Source organism: Haliaeetus albicilla, chromosome 10, assembly GCF_947461875.1.
Source record: "Haliaeetus albicilla chromosome 10, bHalAlb1.1, whole genome shotgun sequence".
Classification (NCBI taxonomy): domain Eukaryota; kingdom Metazoa; phylum Chordata; class Aves; order Accipitriformes; family Accipitridae; genus Haliaeetus; species Haliaeetus albicilla.
The window spans coordinates 42,795,173-42,816,572 of record NC_091492.1 but is presented as its reverse complement, the minus strand read 5'-3'; the positions used below and the strand labels follow the sequence as shown (position 1 = coordinate 42,816,572).

The 21,400-nt window shown below is 51.3% G+C and overlaps 2 protein-coding genes across 4 annotated transcripts; one reads left to right on the top strand and one right to left on the bottom strand.

Moving 5' to 3' along the window:
• Window positions 1-1,310: 1,310 nt before the first annotated feature.
• UQCR10 (ubiquinol-cytochrome c reductase, complex III subunit X) lies at window positions 1,311-3,466 on the bottom strand. Its single transcript, XM_069795407.1, has 2 exons — window positions 3,277-3,466; window positions 1,311-1,590 (listed from the first exon to the last, which is right to left on the bottom strand). The coding sequence occupies exons 1-2, from the start codon at window positions 3,415-3,417 to the stop codon at window positions 1,543-1,545; spliced, it is 189 nt and encodes a 62-aa protein (XP_069651508.1). The 5' UTR covers window positions 3,418-3,466; the 3' UTR covers window positions 1,311-1,542.
• A 13-nt stretch (window positions 3,467-3,479) lies between these two features.
• Window positions 3,480-21,198, top strand: ZMAT5 (zinc finger matrin-type 5). 3 transcript variants are annotated; one of them, XM_069795405.1, is made up of 6 exons: window positions 3,480-3,564; window positions 8,177-8,411; window positions 10,178-10,240; window positions 10,471-10,551; window positions 17,229-17,340; window positions 20,955-21,198. In XM_069795405.1, the coding sequence occupies exons 2-6, from the start codon at window positions 8,285-8,287 to the stop codon at window positions 21,082-21,084; spliced, it is 513 nt and encodes a 170-aa protein (XP_069651506.1). In that variant the 5' UTR covers window positions 3,480-3,564; window positions 8,177-8,284; the 3' UTR covers window positions 21,085-21,198. The 3 variants fall into 3 exon arrangements, with proteins under 3 accessions (XP_069651506.1, XP_069651505.1, XP_069651507.1); XM_069795404.1 differs by having other exon boundaries at window positions 3,509-3,564; window positions 8,180-8,411; XM_069795406.1 differs by lacking the exon at window positions 17,229-17,340 and having other exon boundaries at window positions 3,509-3,564; window positions 8,180-8,411.
• Window positions 21,199-21,400: the final 202 nt, after the last annotated feature.

Sequence of the window (21,400 nt, the reverse complement as noted above, 5' to 3'; positions counted from 1 at the left end):
TCATCTTTAGTTCTTGCTTCTAAGATGCTGAAAATCTCTGTCACCTGCTCAGCATAGTGTGAAGCTATCAGCACTGCAGACAGAGCTGGTAGGAAAGCAGGCAGTCTTATACTGTACAAGATTATCCCAGGAAAGCTTAAACCGTTCCTCTTAAGCATCTCTAAAAGCACAGCTGGGACTGTGAAAGCTGTAGTTGTTTTTTTGCTAAAAAAACCCAAGCATAATGTTTTTTAAGTCCTCTGTGTTCTTGGAGTAAATGTTTTACTCCTGACACCTATTTGCAAACCCAATAAAGCTTCTTTCATTAGCACTGGCTCTAATTTGCTCTGCCTCATCCATTGCTAAAATGCCTCCTTATTAGTGAAAATATGAGGAGGGAGAGATGAGGCTTCTGGCCTGGGAAAGTGGGAAGAGCAGGAGTCAATCAGTCGCATCTTCCTACAGCCAGCTGAGAGCCCAGAGTAATTAGCTGAATGATTACCCAAAACAGTACCTGAATAGCCCTTTGATGTGAAGAAAGATGTGTTTGAAATGGCCACTGAAAACAACAGGGGTGGACTCGTATGTGAAGTTGCTGAGAAGAGAATTACTCCTTCCACTCTAACAGCCAAGGGCTGGAGCCGCACACACAGCCGAGGGGTGGATGCTCCTTGCAGAGCTAAGTGATTCCTCTCCCTTCACAGCAGCTCCCCTTTGACCAGAGAGGACAGAGGCAGGCTTGTAGAGTACTACACAGGCCTGACAAGACAGTTCTGCCCCTCAAAGAGCTGGAAGGCACAGTAAGAGCTAGGAAAGAGATCTACATCCCATATCAGCAGGTTTTGGACAAGCTAGAAGTTAGACACCATCCCCATTTTCAGCCCAGCAGACTGACAGGCACGCACATGCACTTGCCTGTGGTAGTTCAGAGGCTCAAAGGATCAGTGGTGAGGCAGATTTCTCACTGGTTAAGGCAGGGGTGGCAGCAGCATCTGCTGCAGCTGTGACAATGTGACTGGCCAGGAACCAACCCAGTCCTGCATCAAAGATGTAAATGATTTTAAGTCACTTTTCTCTGAACAAGACTAGAAGAAAGGAGACAGCTCCTTAGCCCTCTCTTAAAGTTCTCATCAGGCAGAAGCCAAGGGTAGTGCCAGTAGACCACAGCCGTATAAATGCTTTCAAGTCTTTCAAACCATTTTTAGGATGTTGCGATTTTCTTACACTGTCTTGAAACTAAGGTGTAGGGCCATATTTAAGCATTCTCCATCTCCTAAGATAAGGAGAAGTTACAAGCAGGCCAAAGGATAAGTCAGGTGAACACACAGGCATGAGACATGGACCAAGAAATTTTTATTTTAACACACAGTAAGTTTGAGTACAGCAGCAGAACTCCTTGAGTCCATCTTGGTTTACATCATATCAGTAGACAGCTGATATAATCTGGCTCGGAGTTGTTCAATCAAGAATCCATCTCCATTTTGATACAACCGGTTTCAGGAGGCCGAATCCTTCTCTGTGGTGTCTTTTGCCACCTCAGGCTGGATCCTGCTGCTGAGCATTTCAGTCTTCACTTGTCTCATACTTGTGCTTGATGTGTTTCCACAGTTTCTGTAGGCAAAACAAACAAAAAAAACCCCAAACGGTAATCTTAGCCAGCTTTTCAGCAGCCCTGGGATAAGTTTCAGTTTAAAATGCGAGTTATCGTGAAACCTACATCCGTAACAGGCAACAGCAAGATGGGAAAGAAGAGTTTGTATGAAAACACCTCCACAGATACCACCAGGGTACACGACAGCGTGGGTACTGTCATCCTGCGCTTCCCTGCTAAGCGGGGGCACACCCTGCTCCGCAAAAGCAACAGTCCCACACAAAGGTTTCAGGAGGAGCAGGAGCAGCTAGACAGCAGCTGAGAGCCACCAGCCCACACTCATCCTGCTGTGGAGGAGGCGGCAGATGGAGTCCTCTACCTGGGCCCAGGGCTTTTAGACTAGGCAGGGAGGAAGCTGCTGACAGCCCGCTTCCCCTCTTCTCCTACTCTGCAAGCCAGAGATTATTAGAGCATTCCAGTCACATTGCCTCAGCTTCCCACTCAGACTGGAGAAGGCATCCACAGGTACAGGATGCACGAAAGAATCCTATTCCAGGCACTGAAATCTGCTGGCACAATCGGGACTGAGGGAAGTGCTGCGCAAGGCCAAGGCGCATGCCGCACTTTGCTGTTTGTTGTAGAAAATGCTTTAGATTTTCAAAAAAAGTTAAATTCCTCGATAATTTTGTTTTCAAACCCTGCGTAAGGAAACGTTAGCATGTAGAAAATGCTACAGTTAAAAAAAGGAGTCCAAAGCTGAAGTTCAAATTGATTTTTTTGTTAGCTTTTAACAAATGACTGTTGCTAAAAAGGAGGAGAGGGGGACCCTGCTCTTGCTCTTTACTGTATTTCCTCAGGTACCCCCCAACCCCTGATGCGTTACTTCAGTGCAGTGAAGGTGTTACTTTGCATGGTATTGGTTTTCAGCTGGTTTCGTGACCAGGTTCAGGAGGCCAAAGAGCAGATATCACGCTGTCAGGAAAGGCGCAGGGCAGCTCTGTTCAGCATCAGAGCCGTTAAGATGACCTGGCTGTCCTGGGAAACTGCGCCCTGGGTGCTCCGAGAGACCCATGGCACATCAGCACTGCAGGACCGGGAAGAGGACCACTGCGCCGCAAATGGGAACGTGCAACCCGCTTCAGGTTTTTTTGTACTTGGTGCAAGAGGGAAATAACAGCACCTCCTGCCTTCTCTTAGGGCACGCATTGCGTCACCTCGTCTTGTCCAAGAAGCCGTTCTATGTCCTGTCCACATAACGCGGCGTCCGGGCAGTCATCATCCCACCACAGCTCTGCTTTGAAACACAAGGATGACTTGACCCATCTCATCGAACGCTCACGCCCGGGACAGCAGACCCCGCTGTCCCGTACAGCTCTGCATGTTCGCCCCTTCCTCTGCCAAGGCCTAGAGGGCTACAGACCTGCGGAACGCGAAGCCAACTCCATCCGTTTTAACCTTCCTGCGTCCCACCGCCTTGGAAACCTTTTCCCCAGCGGCTCCGCAGACCGGAGAAGCCCGAGAACGCACCGAGCCCCTGACTGCCAAGCACCGCCGGGGCGGCTGCCTCAGGGGCAGCGCCGAACTCCGGCCTCGGCGCTTCCCTCGGCGACCGGGAAGCAGCCGCGGGGTGCGGGGCCGGCCTGACCTTCAGGGCCCAAGGCCTGCGCCCGGGCGGACCTCGCCGCGCGGCACCCCCCGTTCCTTACCCCCTCGTTGAGGTGCTCGAAGATGGCGTCGGCCCCTTGGTCGAAGGCGCGTTCGAAGAGGACGGCGCCCAGGACGATGGTGAGGGCGAAGGTGGAGGTGCGGCGGAACAGCGCGCTGTACGCCTGCCGCAGCAGCGCCATCTTGCCGGACCGCTCGGCGCATGCGCCGCCGGACGCGAAGGGGCGGGGTGACGTGGCGCGGAGCCTTCTGGGAGATGTAGGCGCCGCTCCCGGTAGGCGCCGCTCCCGGCAGGCGCCGCGCGGCCTAGGCCCGAGTCGTGGCCGGAGGTGAGTGCCGCCCGCGGTGTGGGGGGCTTCGGCCCGGAGGAGGAGGAGGTTTGAGGGGCTTTTCTCGGCCTGTGGGTTGAAGCACCGTCCCCTCCTAGCACCGCTTCCCTTCAGCGGCTTCCGCTGGGCAACCCGAGTCTGTCTGTTCTGCTTTTCTGAGGTGAAATCAGCCCGTTATAGCACGGGACGGTGGGCTAAAGGCCTCGTATCAGCTACAGCAAAACAGGGCGTGTTGGGTGAGCCCTTCCCCGGCTGCTGGACGGGCCTAATGCCGGCCGTGGAGTCGTGGGGGCAGCTGGGGGCGGTGGGCCTTGCTGGGGAGCAGGAGAAGCCTGGAGTGACCCATGAGGGGTGAAACGGAGAAGAAAGAGGGTTTTGCGTTAATGTCGTCTTCTGCTCACCCCCTCGGGGAGGGTGGGGGGTAGTTTGGGTGTTTTCTGGTTAGTTGGGCCAGCTGAGGAGGGCAGAAGGCAGCATCGGTGTAGTCTGAGCAGGAGATGGATGCTGTGGCTAGCAAAAGGCGGAGAACGCTTCGGAGGCCTCGGGAAGAGCGGGACGTGGCCCCATGTGGCGTAACTGAAGTGGAAGCGTTGTTGTTTGCCGCCCTCTCTTTGTGTGTTTTCTTTCTGCTTAACCTCGGCGAGGGCGAAGGGGCTCCAGTGCTGATGGGGCAGAGAGGTAAATTTGGGGTTGGGAAGGGAGGACAGACAAGGGGGGGCAGGGGAATCTTAAAGTTGAAGTCATCCCTCCACAGGATTGTTGTTAAACAAGCATCTACATTAAATTTCAGAACAGATCGTCAAGTGACACTCACTCTGTCGTTTCATTTGTCTCAGCCACTCAGAAAGAGCATGTGGTCTGGCTGCGTAGTCATTTCTCTTAATTTTTTTATGTTTCGTTCCCTGCATGCAGCTACTGTGGAGATCCGTGGGATTTCTGGGATAGGGTAAAGCCTCTGCTTGTGCTGGAAGCTGCTACAGAGGCTGGAAGGTGCCTAACTTATTCCTGTGCGCTGTGTATAGTGTTAGACCTTGGGCCAGCCCTTCGAAAAGCTGAATTATTATTTTTCAAAGTTAACTGCTAGGGATTGTCTCTTAAGACAAATCTCCCCAACAGCCTATAAACTGCTACCACTGTCATGCGTTTGTGTAATGGTCAGGTCAGTGTTAATCCCAAATCCAGCTCCGGATTTACACCGGGTGTAATGAAAATCAGAATCTGGCCCTCTGTCATTGTGAAGGTGCTGGCAGACTCTGCCGGCGTTTTGCATGTTCCCGTAGAGATATGAGCACATTTAAATTGGCAGCTGAGTATCATAAGCTTGACACTTGGATTTAATTAACTTCACATCTGTCTAGATATCCAAAGTGGCTGAAATGGCCCTGAGCCTGGGCTATAAGAAAGCAGGAAATTGAGGTCAAGGCCCAGCAGCAATTCTCAGGGTTCAGCGTGGAGAAAAGCAGTTACACCCAGACGAAAACAAGTCTGCCATATGCCCGTTTCTGGGTCACCTTCTTCCCTCTGTCCACATCTCGGGGAAATCGGTGAAAGAACCCCTGGAGAGTCCTAAATAAAATCTGTAGCTAACAGAGCGCAACGTGGAGTGTTTTGGCAGCAATTTGAGAAGGGAAAATTTAGGATGGCGCACAGGAGATCTTGCCTGGAGTTTTACCAAGCACCTCAGCTAGATGAGTGAAACACCTGCTAGGTGTCTTAGAACATGCTATTTCTCATAAAACATTGCTCCAATGTAAGCCTCCAAGAGGCTTACAGCAGAGGATTTTTTTGTTAATACTTTTAAGCATCGAGATACAAGACAAAGCCCTGACTTTTTTGTATTTGGATTTATGCAGAAAGACTTTTAAGCTGGTACAAAGCCTGTCTGAAATCGTTTATGGTTGCCTGTGGGTCCAGGGGTCTATTCGCCCGAATTCAATTGCAAATTAGGGTCTAGAAACATTAAGAGGAAATGGCCAAGCTGAAGCAGTTCTTTATAAAGCAGCTACATTTACTTTATTTCATAATGACTAAGATGGATTTAATTAGAAAACATCTCTGTTTTCAACTGAATAATGCTCTTTGTTTACTGTTTGAGCCATTTGGGAAAATGGAAATAGGTTAGCCAGTGTTGCTCAGAAGCAGCTTTTATTCCTACATACTAGTTCAGTGCAAAGCGCTGTGGATTGCTGATACTGCAGAGAGTTGTCAGAATCCAGCCAAGATAATCCATGCAATTGAATTCTTAAAAAGATGGAAATAAGTTCAGTGTAATCTTTGGAGGGGGCGATCTCTGGGAGAATCTGATGCTCCTCTAATTGCTTTTTTTATTCCGTTCATCCCCTGCAATGGGAATTGCTAGGAGAATCTGGGAGCCAGCACCTCTGGGATGTGGGACCTAGCTGCCTGAAATCTGTAGGAGCTTTCTGCCCTCGTTGTTCGGGAAGGAGGGGGAACGAGCTTCTGCAATTATTGCTGTCGGGGTGATGAAAGGAAAAGTTTGAAATACGATTTCAAAGGCTGGCTGCTGCTGGGCTTCTGCAGGCAGAATTCCCATTGAGATCTGTGGAAACTTGTGTGGGACCACTGCAGAATCTCATTTGTTTTCCCCGTTCACAGCAGCCGCTTCTGCAGAGATGGAGTACAGGAACCAGCCGCTGAAGCAGGAAGCTTTTATGTTATCAGAAACTTTGGGAAATGGCATAAGATCTGGGAGGGAGATTTTTTTCAGTACTTAAAAGCCACAGCAGAGCCTGCCAGTGGGCCAGACACGGAGGGTAAGAGCGTTCCCTCTGGATTCCAGTAGCCCCACCACAGTGCAGCAAAGCTGGCTGCCAGGCTGGCTGCAAAACCCTGGGATGATCTAGTAAAGGATGGGGGGAAGTGATGTCTTAAGTTTCATTAAGCAGCACTTGGTTTTGGTTTCTTGGGCTGGAGTAGGACAATTTCAGACCTCAAGCCCTAGAGAGCTGAGTTAACTCCTTCCTAGCAGGAGCCAAGCCTGATTGTGTTTGCAGGTGAAACAGTTTGCAGTCACATCAGGGAGAGGTGGCTGGCTGATCAGCATCGCCTCCTAACCAGATATTCCACCTGGAGAACAAGGAAAAGGACGTTAAAACAAGGAGTCTTCAAGTTCAGTTGGAGTCCCTGAACATTTTACTTTCAGTGTGAAGGTTTGCAAGCCAATTCAAAAAAATCAGAAGATCTTTCCATTGAATGCAGATGGAGGAGACTACATTTTAACTGTGGTGTGAGGCCTGCGAGATTTCCAGGGGCTTGACTTTTGAAGCAGCAGTTTTCAGGAGTGGGGGATGGAAGGGAGTTTGGTGCGGTTGCTCATGAGATGCCAGGATGGCTGGCTGGCAGGAGGGCTTGGCAGAACTGCCTTAGCTCAGCATGCTTGGCTCTGAGGGATTGCCTGTTGCTGCTCCTCTTCCCGCTGATTCTGAGGAATCGTTAGGGAGGCTGTGATTGATTCTGACCCTGTTTTATTTATAAAATCTTTATTTGTTGCGCTGGTGTCTGTGCCATTTTTTAAATGCATTTGGCTGTCAAGGTGTCAAAAACTGGAGAATTGCTTTTGGAGTTTATCTCCCAGTCCATCCATCTTTGGCATTTATCAGGTACCTTTATATCACTTGGGAGAGAACTTACAGCTCCTTCAGGCTATCTGTTGAACCTCCAGCAAGGACAGCAAATGGGGACAGGCCTGCACTTAATCACAAACCCCATCTGCCCTACCAGGGTCTGGGCTGCTCCAGGCCCAGCACAGATGAGAGCACTCAAATTCTGTCCCATTACTTCTCGGTACTCCACAGCAGAGTCTCTGGACTACAAATACATGTGTGATAAGCCTGTCTCTGCTGTGGGAGGAGGAGAACCAGGCATCTCCAGGTTGCTTTCAGTGGCTGTGGAGTTGGGGGTTCTTTCCTCCTGGCTGTAAGGCTGTTGTGATCTCAGTTATTGGAAGTGCTGTACTTGGTGAAGCAGACACATCTTGCTGCCATAGGCTGGGGAGAATGAGGAGAGCAGTCCTTGATGTAAAGGAGTAAATAGATGTCTAGGTGAACTGAACAAAATGTTATATCCTTTAGTGCTTGTAATGCAGCTTCTCACTTGCAGTACAGGTGAGATCAGCTTTTTTTTCATCTTTGAGGAGTTGCTGGGTTTCTTCCTTACCTTGTAGAGATGGACACGGCGGAATTTCCTTCCTCTTGCATGACAGCTTGTGGAGGTTGTCTCTGGTATGGGGTTAAAGTCCTGGGCCCCCAGGTGGAGGCTGTGGCATGGACCTCTAGCTCCTCCTGATTGCACATTGGATGGTTTCTGCTGCACCTTCCCTGGTACAGGTGGTGGCTGGGAGCCATTGGCTCTCTGGGGTCTCTGCTTTGTGTGACCTGAACTCCAGCAGACTCAGGGAAGGAGAATTCTTTCAGCAGAGGTGTTGTTTCTTTGGGTAACAGAGGTAAGCAATGCAGATCTGAGCCTGTTCTACCATGTACATGCAGCAGATGCTGCCTTACCAGTCTCTGATGGACAAGAATATATACTATTAGGTCTCACCTCTTTCCCTGTCTGCCAACCCTAAATGATTTGAATTCTTCTCCTTTGGAAGCAGGCGCTGTAAATCTTGGATCCTCCATTCCCAGGGCAGGCATGGCTGGGCGCCGAGGATCTGTATGATGGTTCCCAGGCCACGCTGATCTGCTCTGCCAGAAGAGAGATGGGGAAAAGATACTTCTGTGACTACTGTGACAGGTCTTTTCAGGACAACCTTCACAACAGGAAGAAACACCTCAACGGAGTGCAGCACCTCAGGGCTAAGAGAGTCTGGTACGACTTATTCCGAGGTGGGTACTACCAACTGTCTGCCACTCCCTTTCTGGGACTGGGGAGGTGATGGATGAGGTGGGGTGGGGGGGAATACATAAAATAAATCAACACTGGTGATTTATATTGAGATTGTCTGTGCTAGTGAATTGCGGACTTGATACTGTTGCTGTCAAGCTGTCTCAGGGGCAAAACCCTCATGTGTCTGGATGTGGGAAGGGGAAACTGTAAAGGTCAGCTGGGACTTGAAATGAGCTGGAAGAGATAGGGAGGTTGTTTCTGAGAACAGGAGTTGCAGATAAAGCTCTCTTGGCATCATGAGCAAACCTGAGACAGGAGACCTGGGAGAACAAAGTGAGCTACAGTTTCTGAAGGTGACTTAGGTGCCTTCTGCAAACCAGAGTTGATCTCTTCATGCAAGGAGCAAGGAATATGGGTGCGTATGTGGAGAAAGCGGGTTGGAGGGCAGGCTGTACACATGTGTTGTGTGAACAGGTGGGAAGCTGGCAGCAGTTCTTTGCACTGGGTGGAGATGTCGGTTCTGAGGGTGGCTGTGGGAGAGGCCGAGGATGTGACTGCTTGACTGGAGATCCCAGAAGGGTGAAAGGGCTGGGAAAGCAGCTTAAAGCACTGGTATGCTCAAACCTATCTTAGCCAAGTGGGCTAGCAGAGGAGGAGAGCTAGGTGCATTTAGGTTTTGGCAGAGGAGGAATTGGAATTCTGGGGCTGGAGGCTGTGTCAGGACGTGCTGGAGGAAAGCCTTGCATCCTCTGCCTGTTTAACAGGACGCTTCTCACCCAGCTCGGCACTCTGACCTGACTCACCATGCAGTTACGTGTGTCTTAGTGCCAGCCTGAGGAATATGGTGGGAATGTGTGTCCAGGGTCTGAGAGAGAGAGAATAGGACTGTGTATTTTGGCAGTAGCAAAGACTTAGTTTGAGTTAAACTGATTGTGAAACTGTTGTCTGTATGTTCCTCTGCTTCCTTCTGGTTCCTCAGGATCAGGAGTTGCAGGTTGTGTTTGTCCCGTGGCTAGGTGAGAAATACCCTGCAGAGCTCTGGGTGGCTGTGCTGTCTGCTTAACTGTATGTGGAAGCTGGGAAGGTTCTCTGTAGTGGTCAAGTGTGGAGGACCAACAGCCCCAGCCCAGTTCTAGCTGGGTCAGGGATAGTGAGGCACATTACCTGGGACTTGTCTTCTCACCAGGCTGTAACCCTTGATTTTCCTCTGATTGATAAAATTCCTCATCCCATCCCTGATTAGGGGGTTCGTCTCCTCTTGTCTCCAGACTCTGTGGCCTGGCATCACCCAGTGCAAGTTCTTCCACAATCTATGGGAGCTGCTGTATGTTTGGGGCTCGTTTTCCCCAGGACGTCTCTGGGAGGTGAATGACTGTTTCAGTGGTGTCCACTGGAGACTCAGCACAGGGTTCTATGAGGCCTCAGACAGGGCTTTTCTGAGAGCTCTGTGAGTCTGCCTGGTCTTTCTCTGCTGCGCAGAAGCACTGCAGAGGCCTTGCTTTTCTGTCATGCTTCTTTTCTCCTACTGCCATGGGGAGAAAGGATGAAGCAGAAAGCAAAGAAGGTGATATTCGCAAGCCAGAGAAAAGCTGAAGCCAGGGGTGCAAACAGGGACTGTTAACTGTCAATTTTGTCTGTGGCTTAAGTTCCTGGTTGTCATGTAAAATGGCTTCCCACTAGGCAACTGACCTGTTTGGGACCATGATATGATGGGGTATTGCTGTGCAAGAGATCTTTACCCTGTTTTGTCTTTTGTCTCCCCTAGATGCTGCTGCTATCCTGCAAGAGGAGCAAACCAAGAAACCTTGTCGGAAGTTTCTGCAAACAGGTGAGTTCTTCTGAGGTAGAAATAACTGCCTGAGCTCCAGCAGCTCCTTCATGGGACAGCCCAAGGCTGTTCTGGAGAGCCCTGGTATGTGTGCTTGTCTTGGAGGGAGTGAAGGGTTTGAGCCTGTGTGTCTGGCATGCAGGTGTAATGGATCTTGGGTTTGCATGCACTTACACAAGGGAGGACCTTGTGTGTGCAGCTCTCATGGAGTTCCATGGCTTTTGTTCCAGGACAGTGTGATTTTGGGTCCAACTGCAGATTTTCCCACATGACAGAGCAGGACCTGGAAAAGCTGAGTGCCCAGGTTCAAGGTGAGTCCTCGAACAAGAAAACATCCAGGGGTCTCTGAGGAGGAGGAGTTGCTGCAGGGAGTGTGGGCTGCAAAGGGGCACGTGAGGGGCTGTGCAGCAAGAGCCTGCAGTCTTGTGCTGCCTGTACGCAGCAAGCCAAGCGTGGATCCCTCCCGCCTGCCTCTCGGTGCTATGTGAGCCTGTAGCGTGGCTGTAAGTGCTGCAGTTTTTCATATGCTTTCTGCTCTTGATCTGCTGGCACAGGCACAAACCTAGAGTTGAGCAATGCTGTTACTACTTAGCAGCAAGCATCTGAAGCAGAAGAGTGGGCTTTCCAAGCCCTGGGGGTTTTTTTCAGTCAGGGAATAAAAAGAGTCAGCAGCAGAGGGCACTGGTACATCGCTTCCCCTTAAATTTATGGATTTTATTTCCCCCCAGCTCTCTATTACCAGGGAGCTGCTGCTTCCGCTCTTGGGAAGAGCTAGCCTGCTGTCAGTTGGGTTGTTCTGAGGAGAGGACATGGGGTCTTGGATCCAGAAGTGGCCTCTGCTCACATGGCCTTGGGTGGAACTGAAGTTTGGGCAGAGGATGAATGGCAGCTGCTCCCCTGCTGTGACTCTCCAGAGCACTTTTGAACTTTTTCATTCTGAGAGTACCACCTCCTTGCCCTAAAAGGGGTGGTAGCTCTGTCTTCTCTATAGGATTCGTTGCTTTGGTGGTTAGAGAAAATGTGAGTGAGGTGTTGGTGAGAACTTATGGAATGGTTGAGGTCTCCACTGGAGATGGTCTAGTCCCAACCCTACCCTGCTCAAAGCAGGGTAAACTAGAGCAGGCTTCTCAGGACCACGTCCAGTTCTGGTTTGAATATCTCCAAGACTGGACACTCTACAACCTCCGTGGGCAATCTGTTCCGGTGTTTGACCATGTTTGCAATAAAAATGGGGTTTTGTTGTTGGGGTTTTTTTAATATTTCAATGGAAATTCCTGTATTTTGGTTTGTGACCATTGTCTCTTGCCTTTGCTGGACTCCCTCCATTATGTCCTTGTCTCTGTGGTACTGGGGAGCCCAGCACTGGACACGGCACCCAGACATGGCCTCACCAGTGCAGAGCAGAGAGGAAGGATCGCTTCCTCAACCTGCTGGCAGCGCTCTTCCTAATGCAGCCCAACTTCTGAGCAGATCTTGTGCCCACACTGCTAGCTGAAGCCAACTGTTGTTTTGCCAATAGTCTGGCAAACACAGGCTTAAGTGTTGAAAGCGAGTGTGTGTGTGTGTGTGTGTGTGCGCGCGCGCGTGCATACATATGAGATTTGGGGTGTGCATGGGGTAGAGACTCTCCTAGCCTTTCGAGGGATCAGATTTGGGGAGGCATGGCTCTGGTGAACCTGGGGAGCAGGAGGAAGGCAGGCACTACAGAGCTATTCCAGTCCTTGCTGTTGCTGAGTCAGTCTGTGAGTCCCTGAGGCGACTCTGTGAATCAATTGCTGAACAACACTGGCAGTCAATAAAACCTATCTCGTCGGGCTGCGCAGGAGACAGAGCACTCCAGCCAGCCCTTCTTGGAGCGGCAGTGCCAGGCTGGCAGTTGCGCTCCTCTTCCCTGCTGCTAGCCCAGAACCTCTCCTCGACCCTTCTCTGCTGCAGGGTTTAAGTGCTGGGCTCCCGAGAGGTGGCATAGGATGTCAGCCTATTTGCAGGAACCTGTAGCGTTTCCAGTCATTGAAGGCTGTTTATTGCAGGGAAAGTGAAAGCTCTTTGGAGCAGAGCGGAGCTGCAGGGGAAGGCTGGCAAGCTCCTCTGTGCTTGGGCAGGTTTCTTTGCCAATTACACTTGTTATTGAATATTGACTTCTGTCAAATGGGTCAGGTGTAAGTGGAGAATTGGCTAGTGAGAGAGCTGATTCCTGGGAGATTACTTGGAAACCTTGCATTTGTATTACCAAGTCAAACATTTAATTAAACAATTAGACTTCAAGGAGTGATGGCCAGGGGACAGCAGGGTGCCTTGTCTTTGGCTGTGCTGCTCTAGCATGAATGCCTGGTTGTAGAGTTAAATCCTGCTCACCTCTTGTGGTGTTACTCCATGGAAATCCCGTGTGAGACAAGCGAGCAGGCTGAGCATGACGCAGACCTCTAAATCTGGTCAGTTGAGCCCGTAGATAGCTTGGAGGGATTTGATGGAGGGAAGAGCTCAGCAGGACTTGGTGGAGAAAAGTTGCAGCCCATAACACGGTAGACTGGATGGAAGAACAGCTGCAAAAGCCAAGCCGCCATTTGGTGCCTCATGGGGATGTTTCACCACTCCTTAGACCACTGAAGCATCAGTGTCTCAGATGGCAGGCTTAGGGCAGAGTTGAAGGCAAGCTTGTGTGATGGCAGGTTGGACTGCAGGTTGCATTAGTCATGCAGGAGCCCTGATCCTCATAGCATGTCCATCAGGTGCCTCCATCAGTAATGTCCCTATATGCATTAGCACCTAGTCCTGGCGTTTGTGTGCTATGAGGGATCGCAGGCCGCAGGCGGTGAGATGATACAGTACAGGTTAGAGCAGTGGTCTAGATCAGGCTGCCTCTTACTGAATTGTCAGTGTCCTCAGAGATTTCCCGTCTGAACCTGCGGCGTCTGGGAGATTTTGACAGCCTTGCAGCCTGGGATAGTCGGGGATTTGAGATGAGCTGAGATGCTGGAAGCTCCAGAGCCCTCTCACCATTTTGTGCAGAGCCTTGTGTGACCATGCTGCAGATGACCACCCTCTGCCTCTGATGGGGTAGAAGTGGATGGACAGTCTCTTGGTAAGTCCGCAGTGCTCCTTAACTTCGCTTTCCTCAGCTCTGGTGCATGGGCGTAGAAGCAGAGGAGCTGTCAGACTGCGTTGAACCCGTGTCTCCCCTTGTCCAGGGGCAGATGCTTCAGAAAAGGGTGCAAAGAAATCCTGTAGTGAGGTGGTGTAGCCCACTAACCTGTGTTCAGGGGTGGGCTTGCATCCTAAACCACAGCAAAGCCTTTTCTGACTTTTTTTTAACACTGCCAAACAGTGACGGCACTTACTTTCTCATGTAAATATTGAACCTATCCCTGAATCCCTGTTAAGTCTTTGGTGTTGGTAGTTCTGTGTCAGTGAGCTCCCCTTGCTAATGATGCATTTTTATTACAGCCAAAGGAAACATTACATTATTCTTAACATTTGGACTTTTTAATGCAGGGAATTCACCCTGTTGTTTGTGTTAGTCTTGTGGGTGAAGCAGGAAAATTTCTGGACGATTCGCTGTTCTGTAACAGCTTAGAGCTTGTCCTAGTTTGGCTTCAGCGTTTCTGCACCCTGTAGAATATACTCATCAAGAAGCAACAGTTTCCACCTTCAGCAGGGAGGGAGGCATATTCCCAGCTGTTACCGCATCAAAGCATTGGCCTTCTGCATCTGCTGCATCATTCATCAGCGAGACACTTCCAGGCTGTCATTTTAAGTACAGTCATGTCAGGAAAAGTCACTGTCAGATTGCCATCTTGCTTAAAGTTATTGGCTCCCTGCTAACCTGTGTTACTTCTGCTGGTAGTATTGACACAACCCAGCGTCTCGTGTGAGCTCCATTTAGCCAGAGCTGCAAGGGGCGAGTAAGGGCACAGTTGGGTGAGTGTTTGCAATATATCCATGCGACTGAAAGAATATGAGTGACCCTGCTGGGGGTGGCTGTAGTCAACCAGTTTAACTTAGTGATGAGCAGGAGAAGGAGCACTCTCACAGTCGGCTGCCACTTCTTGGCTGCAGGGCAGTAACTTCTTAAGCTGCTCGTGTTGCAGGGCCTCATCAACCTCATCTTTCAGCCGGTCTGCTGCTGTTCATGTGCTCTGGAGGAGTTTGGACTGACACATCTTCTGGCCCAGGGAGGGAGCTGAAGGATTACATGTAAATCTTTTTGCTGGGTGACCTGCTTGGTACTGGTGGTGGCATCTTGCATACAGTGGTGCCTCATTTGGGAAGAAAACTCATGCTAAAAGTTGCATGGGGAGAGAAGATAAATCTGGACTCCCACTCTGGCATCATTAGAGAGGCACTTCATGACTACAGATGCTCTTTTAATTGGCTGTAATTAGACTTTGAAGCAAACACCCCAGTGAGAAGCGGGGGGAGAAAGCACCTTCACACCTGTCTTGCTGCTGCAGTCTGGCTGGCTGCACGACCATGTATTAGGAGTAAGGGCTGGTAATTGTGTTTCAGAGTTACATCTTGGAATACCTGTTGACATTCAAGGGGTATTTCCAATCTCACAGTTGTTTTGGTGGTCCCTGGGTGGGATGTGTGTGCTTCAGAGGAAGATGAGACGAAAGATTTGCCTTTTTCATGGGTGTGCATCAAGGTGGACAGAGTCAGACAGTTGCCCATACCTGCTGCCTTATTTCTCAGCCTGAGGGTTGGAGTGCTTTAGAGCAGTAACCCATGGAGCTGCATGAATGGGGAGCCAGCTGGATGTCTTTCTAATCTGGACACCTGGGGCATCATTTAGGCCAGCATGAGTCTGGAGTCGTTCCACAGCAGCCAGCGAGCTTTTCTGGACAAGACAGTGTGTTGTGGCTGCTTGAATCCCTGGGCTCCCACCAGTTTTTGCTGTGGCACTTTGGGGCAGTGGCCTTGGGGTTCCCTGCTCTAAACAGAGAGGATTTGGCAGTTTTTGTTCTGTTCTGTGTTGGGGCTTGGAGTGGGATGAAAAGGAAATCTTGGTGGTAGGTAGAGGTGGGAGAGGTTTCTCTCTGATTTTCTTCCTCGCCTCATCGAAGCCTCTCACAACCACTGCTTTTCCCCTTGCTGAGGTGGGATGTGCCCAGGCACTCAACAGGTGGAGAAACCTGGAACAAAGGGAAATAAGGTAGCTGTGGTCCAGGTTGCCAGGGAAGTCTAACCTGGGAGCTGAATTCAGATATCCTGAGTCTAAAGCAGTGCCTAGCTCACCAGACTGAGCTTCTTGCCTCCCCAGTGCCCTCAGCTGGCCAGGCTGTTGGGCTGACCCCGAATAGCTCTGCTGGGGCTTTGCTCCTTCGGAATAACTGTAGGAGATTTGAACAGTCCTGTCTCCAACCATATCCTTATCGCTGGGTTGCAGAGCAGCACCTCGACATCAGGACCACAGCAGGCTGTCTTTGTGGTGGCAGTGAGTACATTGTCACCCCTCCCAGCAGCAGCAGATGAAAAGGCTGGATGACAAATTATCCATCTCCGGCTGCTCATTGTGTAGCACATTTCTGCCATCCTTATTAATATTCAACAGGCAGATGAATAATTGGTTGCCACCACTAGGATGAAGTGATCCTTCACTCTGCCCAAGCAATATTAATTTCACACCCTGTCTGGAAACGTATAATATTTTCCTTAAACGTGTGACATATGGCGGGTAGGTGTGGAGCAGGCTCCTGGTGGGCACGGCTGCAGGTGGCTGCTGCTGGGGTGGGACCGCTGGCAGGTTGATCTCCAAGTGGGATCAGGGTTCCCTCAGAGCACTTGTCCCTGGAGGGTTTGTTGAGCGAGGCAAAGGGGAATGACACGCAGCTGCCTTGGCTTCCTTTTTATTAATACCAGTGTTTGTTTTTCAGAGTATCACATTCCCTTTTCTGTTAGGTGGGAACTTTCCATGAGACTGGAGATCTAATAGCTCTGAGCATCCTCTCAGCCCGCTCTGCCTGACGTGCTGTCAGGAGTATGACTGTGTCGTTCGTGTCAAGGACTCGTGCTAGACCCTGTTCTCCACTAGCTTCCCTTCCTGCTTTGTCACTGGTGCCGAGGGCGGACCTGGGAGCTTTGCTAACTGGGCAGCTGCGGATTTCTGCCCAGTGGGAGGGACTGGTGAGTGCTGGGCTGTCCTGCTGGCTCTGTGCCCTTCTTCCCAGAGAGGACAGTGCTGCAGGACAGGGTGCCTGCAGGCATCTGCCCCACGCAACCCCCCCCAGGGTGACAGAGAGGTTGAAAGCCTGAAAGGACCTCAGGCTGCCCTGTCTCTTGGTAGACAGCAGAGTTTTCCTACTGGCACTGCCTTGCTCGTTCCTAACTTGCATGAGAAACCGTAGGAACTTGTTCCCCTCCCTCCCGCCGCTGCGGTCTGCTCTGATCTTGCACCTAGTCTGAGCAGGGCTGGGCGACAACCTCCTGCCCTGTCTCTGCAGGGGCTGGGGATGCATCACGCAGTGTGCACCTTGAACAGACCTGACAGCATCTCTGAAATCCCGTCTCCTGATTGTATGCGCACTCTGAACCTTTCAGACTGTCGCGGCCTGCCAAGTCTGCATCGATCCGGACAGACATCCCTGTCACTCCCACCTAACTGGGCAGAGGTGGCAAAGTCCGTCCTGCCAGTTGGAGGGACACATCTTTGGAAATGGCTTAGGGCCAGCAGAGGCTGTTTCAGGCGAGGATGAGGACGATCTACCCTGGAGGGAGATGTCAAACTCCCCTCAGTTAAGTGCCTGAACTGCCACTGTGCTTGCTGGCTTGGTTCTTGTTCCCGGCTCTGTCTGGCTGGAGCTGTCACCAGTGAGGAGGCCAAGCATCAGATGGCAGGTGGACAGTGGAGGAGGAGGAGGGGCCACCACAGGCAAATTGCAAACCCTCCACCATAAGAAACTATGCAGGGTAATGAGCAGCGGGTTTAATGGAGTGTAAGGACTGCAGCATGAGGGTCTGATAGCCCTCTCTCTCTCTCTCTCTCAACCAGGGGAGCAGAGATCGAAGGAGCTGCGGCAGGAGGGAGCAGATATCCCGCCTGGCACCATCGAGGACTGGCTGGACAAGAGAGCAAAGAGACTGAGCGTGGCTCAGAGTAACAGGTACTGGTGGCTGGGGAGCATCTGCGTGAGGGCTGGCTGCTGCTTCTGGCCCATACGATGCAGAGGGGGGAACCCACAAGAGGGGAGTGAGTGGGATGGGAGAAGACACAGGTGATCAGAGGCCCCAACATGATGGGACCCCCTGAGCTATCGTTTAACACTCAGCCTGCCAGCGCTGCGCGCCTGATCCGGACTTGGGTGCCCGCATCAGAGATGCATGCACGTGTCTCCTCATGTGCCTGGGGGGCAAGCCAGGCCTTGCTGTCTGTGGCTGCTTTCCTGGGGAAGGCAAGCAGAGGGGTGCTTCTGTGCTCTCTGCAGAGCGCATAGACATGCTTGGAAGGACAGTGCCACCACGGTGCTGAGTTATTAATACCCAGAGTTCAGTGGCAGAAACCTGGTCTCATCTGTTGACAGCTTCACCATCCTCTGCCTGCCCTGTCTGCACATCTCTGCCAGTCCCTGCCAGTGAGAGGGTGGAATTAGCTCCTCCTCGCAGTATTCATTCAGATTCGGGCACCTGCCGGTGCCTACTGTTTCCTTGCTCACCTGACTGCCGCAGGCTTAATTGGATGACATTTGGGCAGGTGCCAAATCTCTCTTTTGTTCTTTTTCCATTTGCTCCTGTCCTCTCTGTGTTTGGTCTAGGCAGGATCTTCCTTCTGGTGCTTGTCTGGGCTTGTTGCTTTCTGTTCACTCCATCCATCAGCTTGGCTGCCGTAACCTTCCTACCCCCTGTACGTTTCACTTGTCCCATTTTGTTTGTCCTGCCCGTGAATCCCTTGATCTTGGGGTAGATGATCTCTTGCAGAAGACAGCCATCGCTATAGCTAGAGGAGTTTCGAGACCTTCATAACTACTTGATCCCTGCTGCCTCCAAATATGCACAAGACCTGGGATTTCTAGGATTGTTGCTTTCTACCCAGCCTCTGTCCCTGCAGGCTCAGAAACCATCTACTACGGGAACTAAACACCAGCTATTCAAAGCTTCTCTTCCTCTATCTGGCCTTGCCAACACCTGTCCCTATCATTTATTTCTCTTCTCCCCTTGTGCTCTCCAGCCCCAGCATTGCCCTTCTGAGCAACTGTGTGTTTTGCTTTGTCTGCCAGAGAAGTTGTTTAGCGGTGCCAGGGAACAGAGCCTGTCTTAGGCAGGTCCCTGTGCTCCTGGTGCCTGGGGAGTCCATGTTCCTCCTGAAAATGCTTTTAAGGCCAAGGAGCTCCCTCTCCCTCCTGCGGTCCTTGAGGTCCCTGAAATGTGGCAGAATCTCTGGCAGAGTCTAACGGTGCTTTGGGGAATTTGTGGGTTTAGATGATAACTTGCCCAGGGGCTGCTTTGCCTGGCTGGTGATGTCAGTAAAGATCATTAGTCTGCACAAAACCAAAGAGAAAGTGCTCTCAAGGGCAGTCATCTCCAAAATGAGATGCTAGAGACCCAGCTCCACCTCCATCTTCTCTGGTAGCACTGAGTAGGAAGGATTCAAGCTGGGATGGAAGCATGATCTCCCAGAGTTTGATGGGAAGCTGTTGCTGTGTTAAGCCTCAGCTTCCGAGCGTAGCTGACTTTCTGCCTCTGTCTTGCTGGGGGCTTTTAGCAGGATACCTGGCAGGCAATCACAGGTGGAGCTACCACCTTCTGTGGTCTCCAAGTACACCGCAGTGCAAAGAAAATGCCACGTTGGACTAGAGGTGGCCCTGTGGCCAAGTACTGCCTTGGCTGAAGGGTAGCAGTAACTTGAGCACCATTTCTGACCGTCACCTAAATTAGCCCCATGGATGGAGAGTTGCCACATTGCCTTCCACCCATCGTTCGTGCAGCTGCTCTCCCAACCTGGCTGGGCTCAATGGGACAATCTTCATTTGGAAGCCTCCACCTGATGCGTATTTTCAAAGTCACGCTGTGCCAGTGCTTTCTGGAGAGCTGAGGTGGAGTTGGAAGGAGTTCGTGTAGTTCTCTTAGCAATGGAGCTCTGCCAGGGTGTGATTGATTTTTAAGCTGATTTCCAAAGGAAACGGAGCATGTCAGTGCACGTGAGTGTGTGCTTCTGCCATAATTGCCATGGAGGCCACTTGCTGATTTCCATCAGAAAGGGGTCTGAGGCCTCAAAGATACTGAGATACTACAGGTTTCATGAATGTGGAAGGGGGTAGAGGAGAGGGATCCCATTTACACCTTCGGAAGGGAAATACTCTTGACCCTTGCTAGACACCAGAGAATCCACACGGGACAGCCATTCTGAATGCTCCAGCTGTAGGTCAACCTTTGATAGGACTTGAATCTTATGAGACCCCAGGGAATTGAATACCCAGACAGCATCCTCCCTATTGATTAGTTCTGCTGCTCACAGAACAGCTCATTAGTTGATAGCTGTGCTGTTCCACCTTGCAGCATGCCCTGCCCTGCTCCCCACCCCACCATACTGCTGCTGCGGGGGCTCCTCTGCCTGCGTGAGCGACAGTGCCTGGATGTAACACAAAATATTCCTGCCCGTGTGTGTCCTAGCAGTCTTGTCTCATCCTCGGCTCTGAAGAATCCCCATCAAGGGGATAAGCATTAGACCAAATGACTTTGCTCTGTGTTAGCTGCCTAAAAACCACTGCACTCAACTTCTGTAGCTGGCTTTCAGCCACATCGTTGGCCCTGCAGGGAGAGGAGGGTGCTGCTTCTCTGGAGCATTATGTAAAGGAGTTTGATTAGATTTCTTCTGGCATAACAATTAAAAAGATTCATCAGTATCAGAGGTAGAGGCCTGAGAAGCTGGAAGGCTGCTGTCAGGGCTTCTGCTAAAGAACAAATGAGTTTCCTGCACTCAGGAATTAATGGAAAAGGTACGTTTCCTATGAATTTAAACGTGCCCTGGCCAAGCACTTTCTTCAGCTGGAGACAAGGGAGCAATGCTTCTTTCTTTTGCACTTCTTCAGTCAGGTGTGTTGTTTGCAGTGGCCCCAACTAGTAAACTTCAGGGAGAGAGACAGAAACAACGTGTTTCCCAAGCTGTGAGTTGGAGGAGGAAGCCTGTTCCCCCTGCTGAAGGGTGCTTCTGTGAAAACACCCCATCGTTTTGGCAGTTTCTCCGTTTCCGAGGGGTCCTTGTCCTTTGGGAAGTGCGCAGCTGGCTTGGGATTCAGGCTGCTGGGAAAGAAACATCTGCTAATTTTGTTTGTTCTTCTCACAACTCAGCTGTGTGAAGAGTGGAGAGCGGCCGGGGGTGGGAGGGGATGGGGCCAGCCGCGCTCCCAGCACGGGGCCTCTCCTGCCACCAGCTGCCAGCCCCCTCGGGGGGCTGCGCCTGCTCTCCCCCCCGGCAGACCCCCTCACCTTAGTGCTCCCACCTTATTTTTCAGTGACATGCAGTACCTTAGCAAGCACCAACTACTTGAATGGGCTTGGGGGTGGTTATACAGCAGTTCTGCTGTTGGATTTGCGGGGGAGGGGGTGGGTGCATGTGAATATACATGCTTGTTGATAACCAAAACCCTCCTCTGCTGGACCCCTCCTCTTTTAGGGGCTAGCAGAAGGGGCACAGGGAAGCTCAGCCCCTAAGCAGGGCCTTGCTATCAAACTGAGACGGCCGCATCTCACCTCTGCCCCTTCTATCTCCTTACCTCCACAGTGCTCTGTCTGAGAAACCAGCGCCTTTCCAATACCCGCCAGGCTGGCCGCCAGTGCAGGATCTGCCCCCATCCCTGCAGGCCCCCCCACCCGGAGGGTGGCCAGTCCCCCCCGGTCTGCAGTGGGGCTGAGGCACAGGGACCCCCACAGAGGTTGTGCTGGAGATGGATTTCTCCCTCGCCTGCTCTAAGAAAGGGACAGAATTATTTATATATACTTTTATATCAATAAAAGCCTTCCCCCCCCATTGCAGCCTGCATGTGTCATGTTATTTCTCACCTGGTCAGCCTCCCGTGGATTGAGCTGGTCGGGCAGTCGTCTCCCTGCCACTGGAACGGGGATCTGCGATCAGCAGAGCTCCAGCCCCATGCGGAGGGACTGTCCGCTCTCATCTGGAGCAGACAGCCCCCATTTCCTGGGGCAGGATCCGTCCCTTCGGACCGCTGC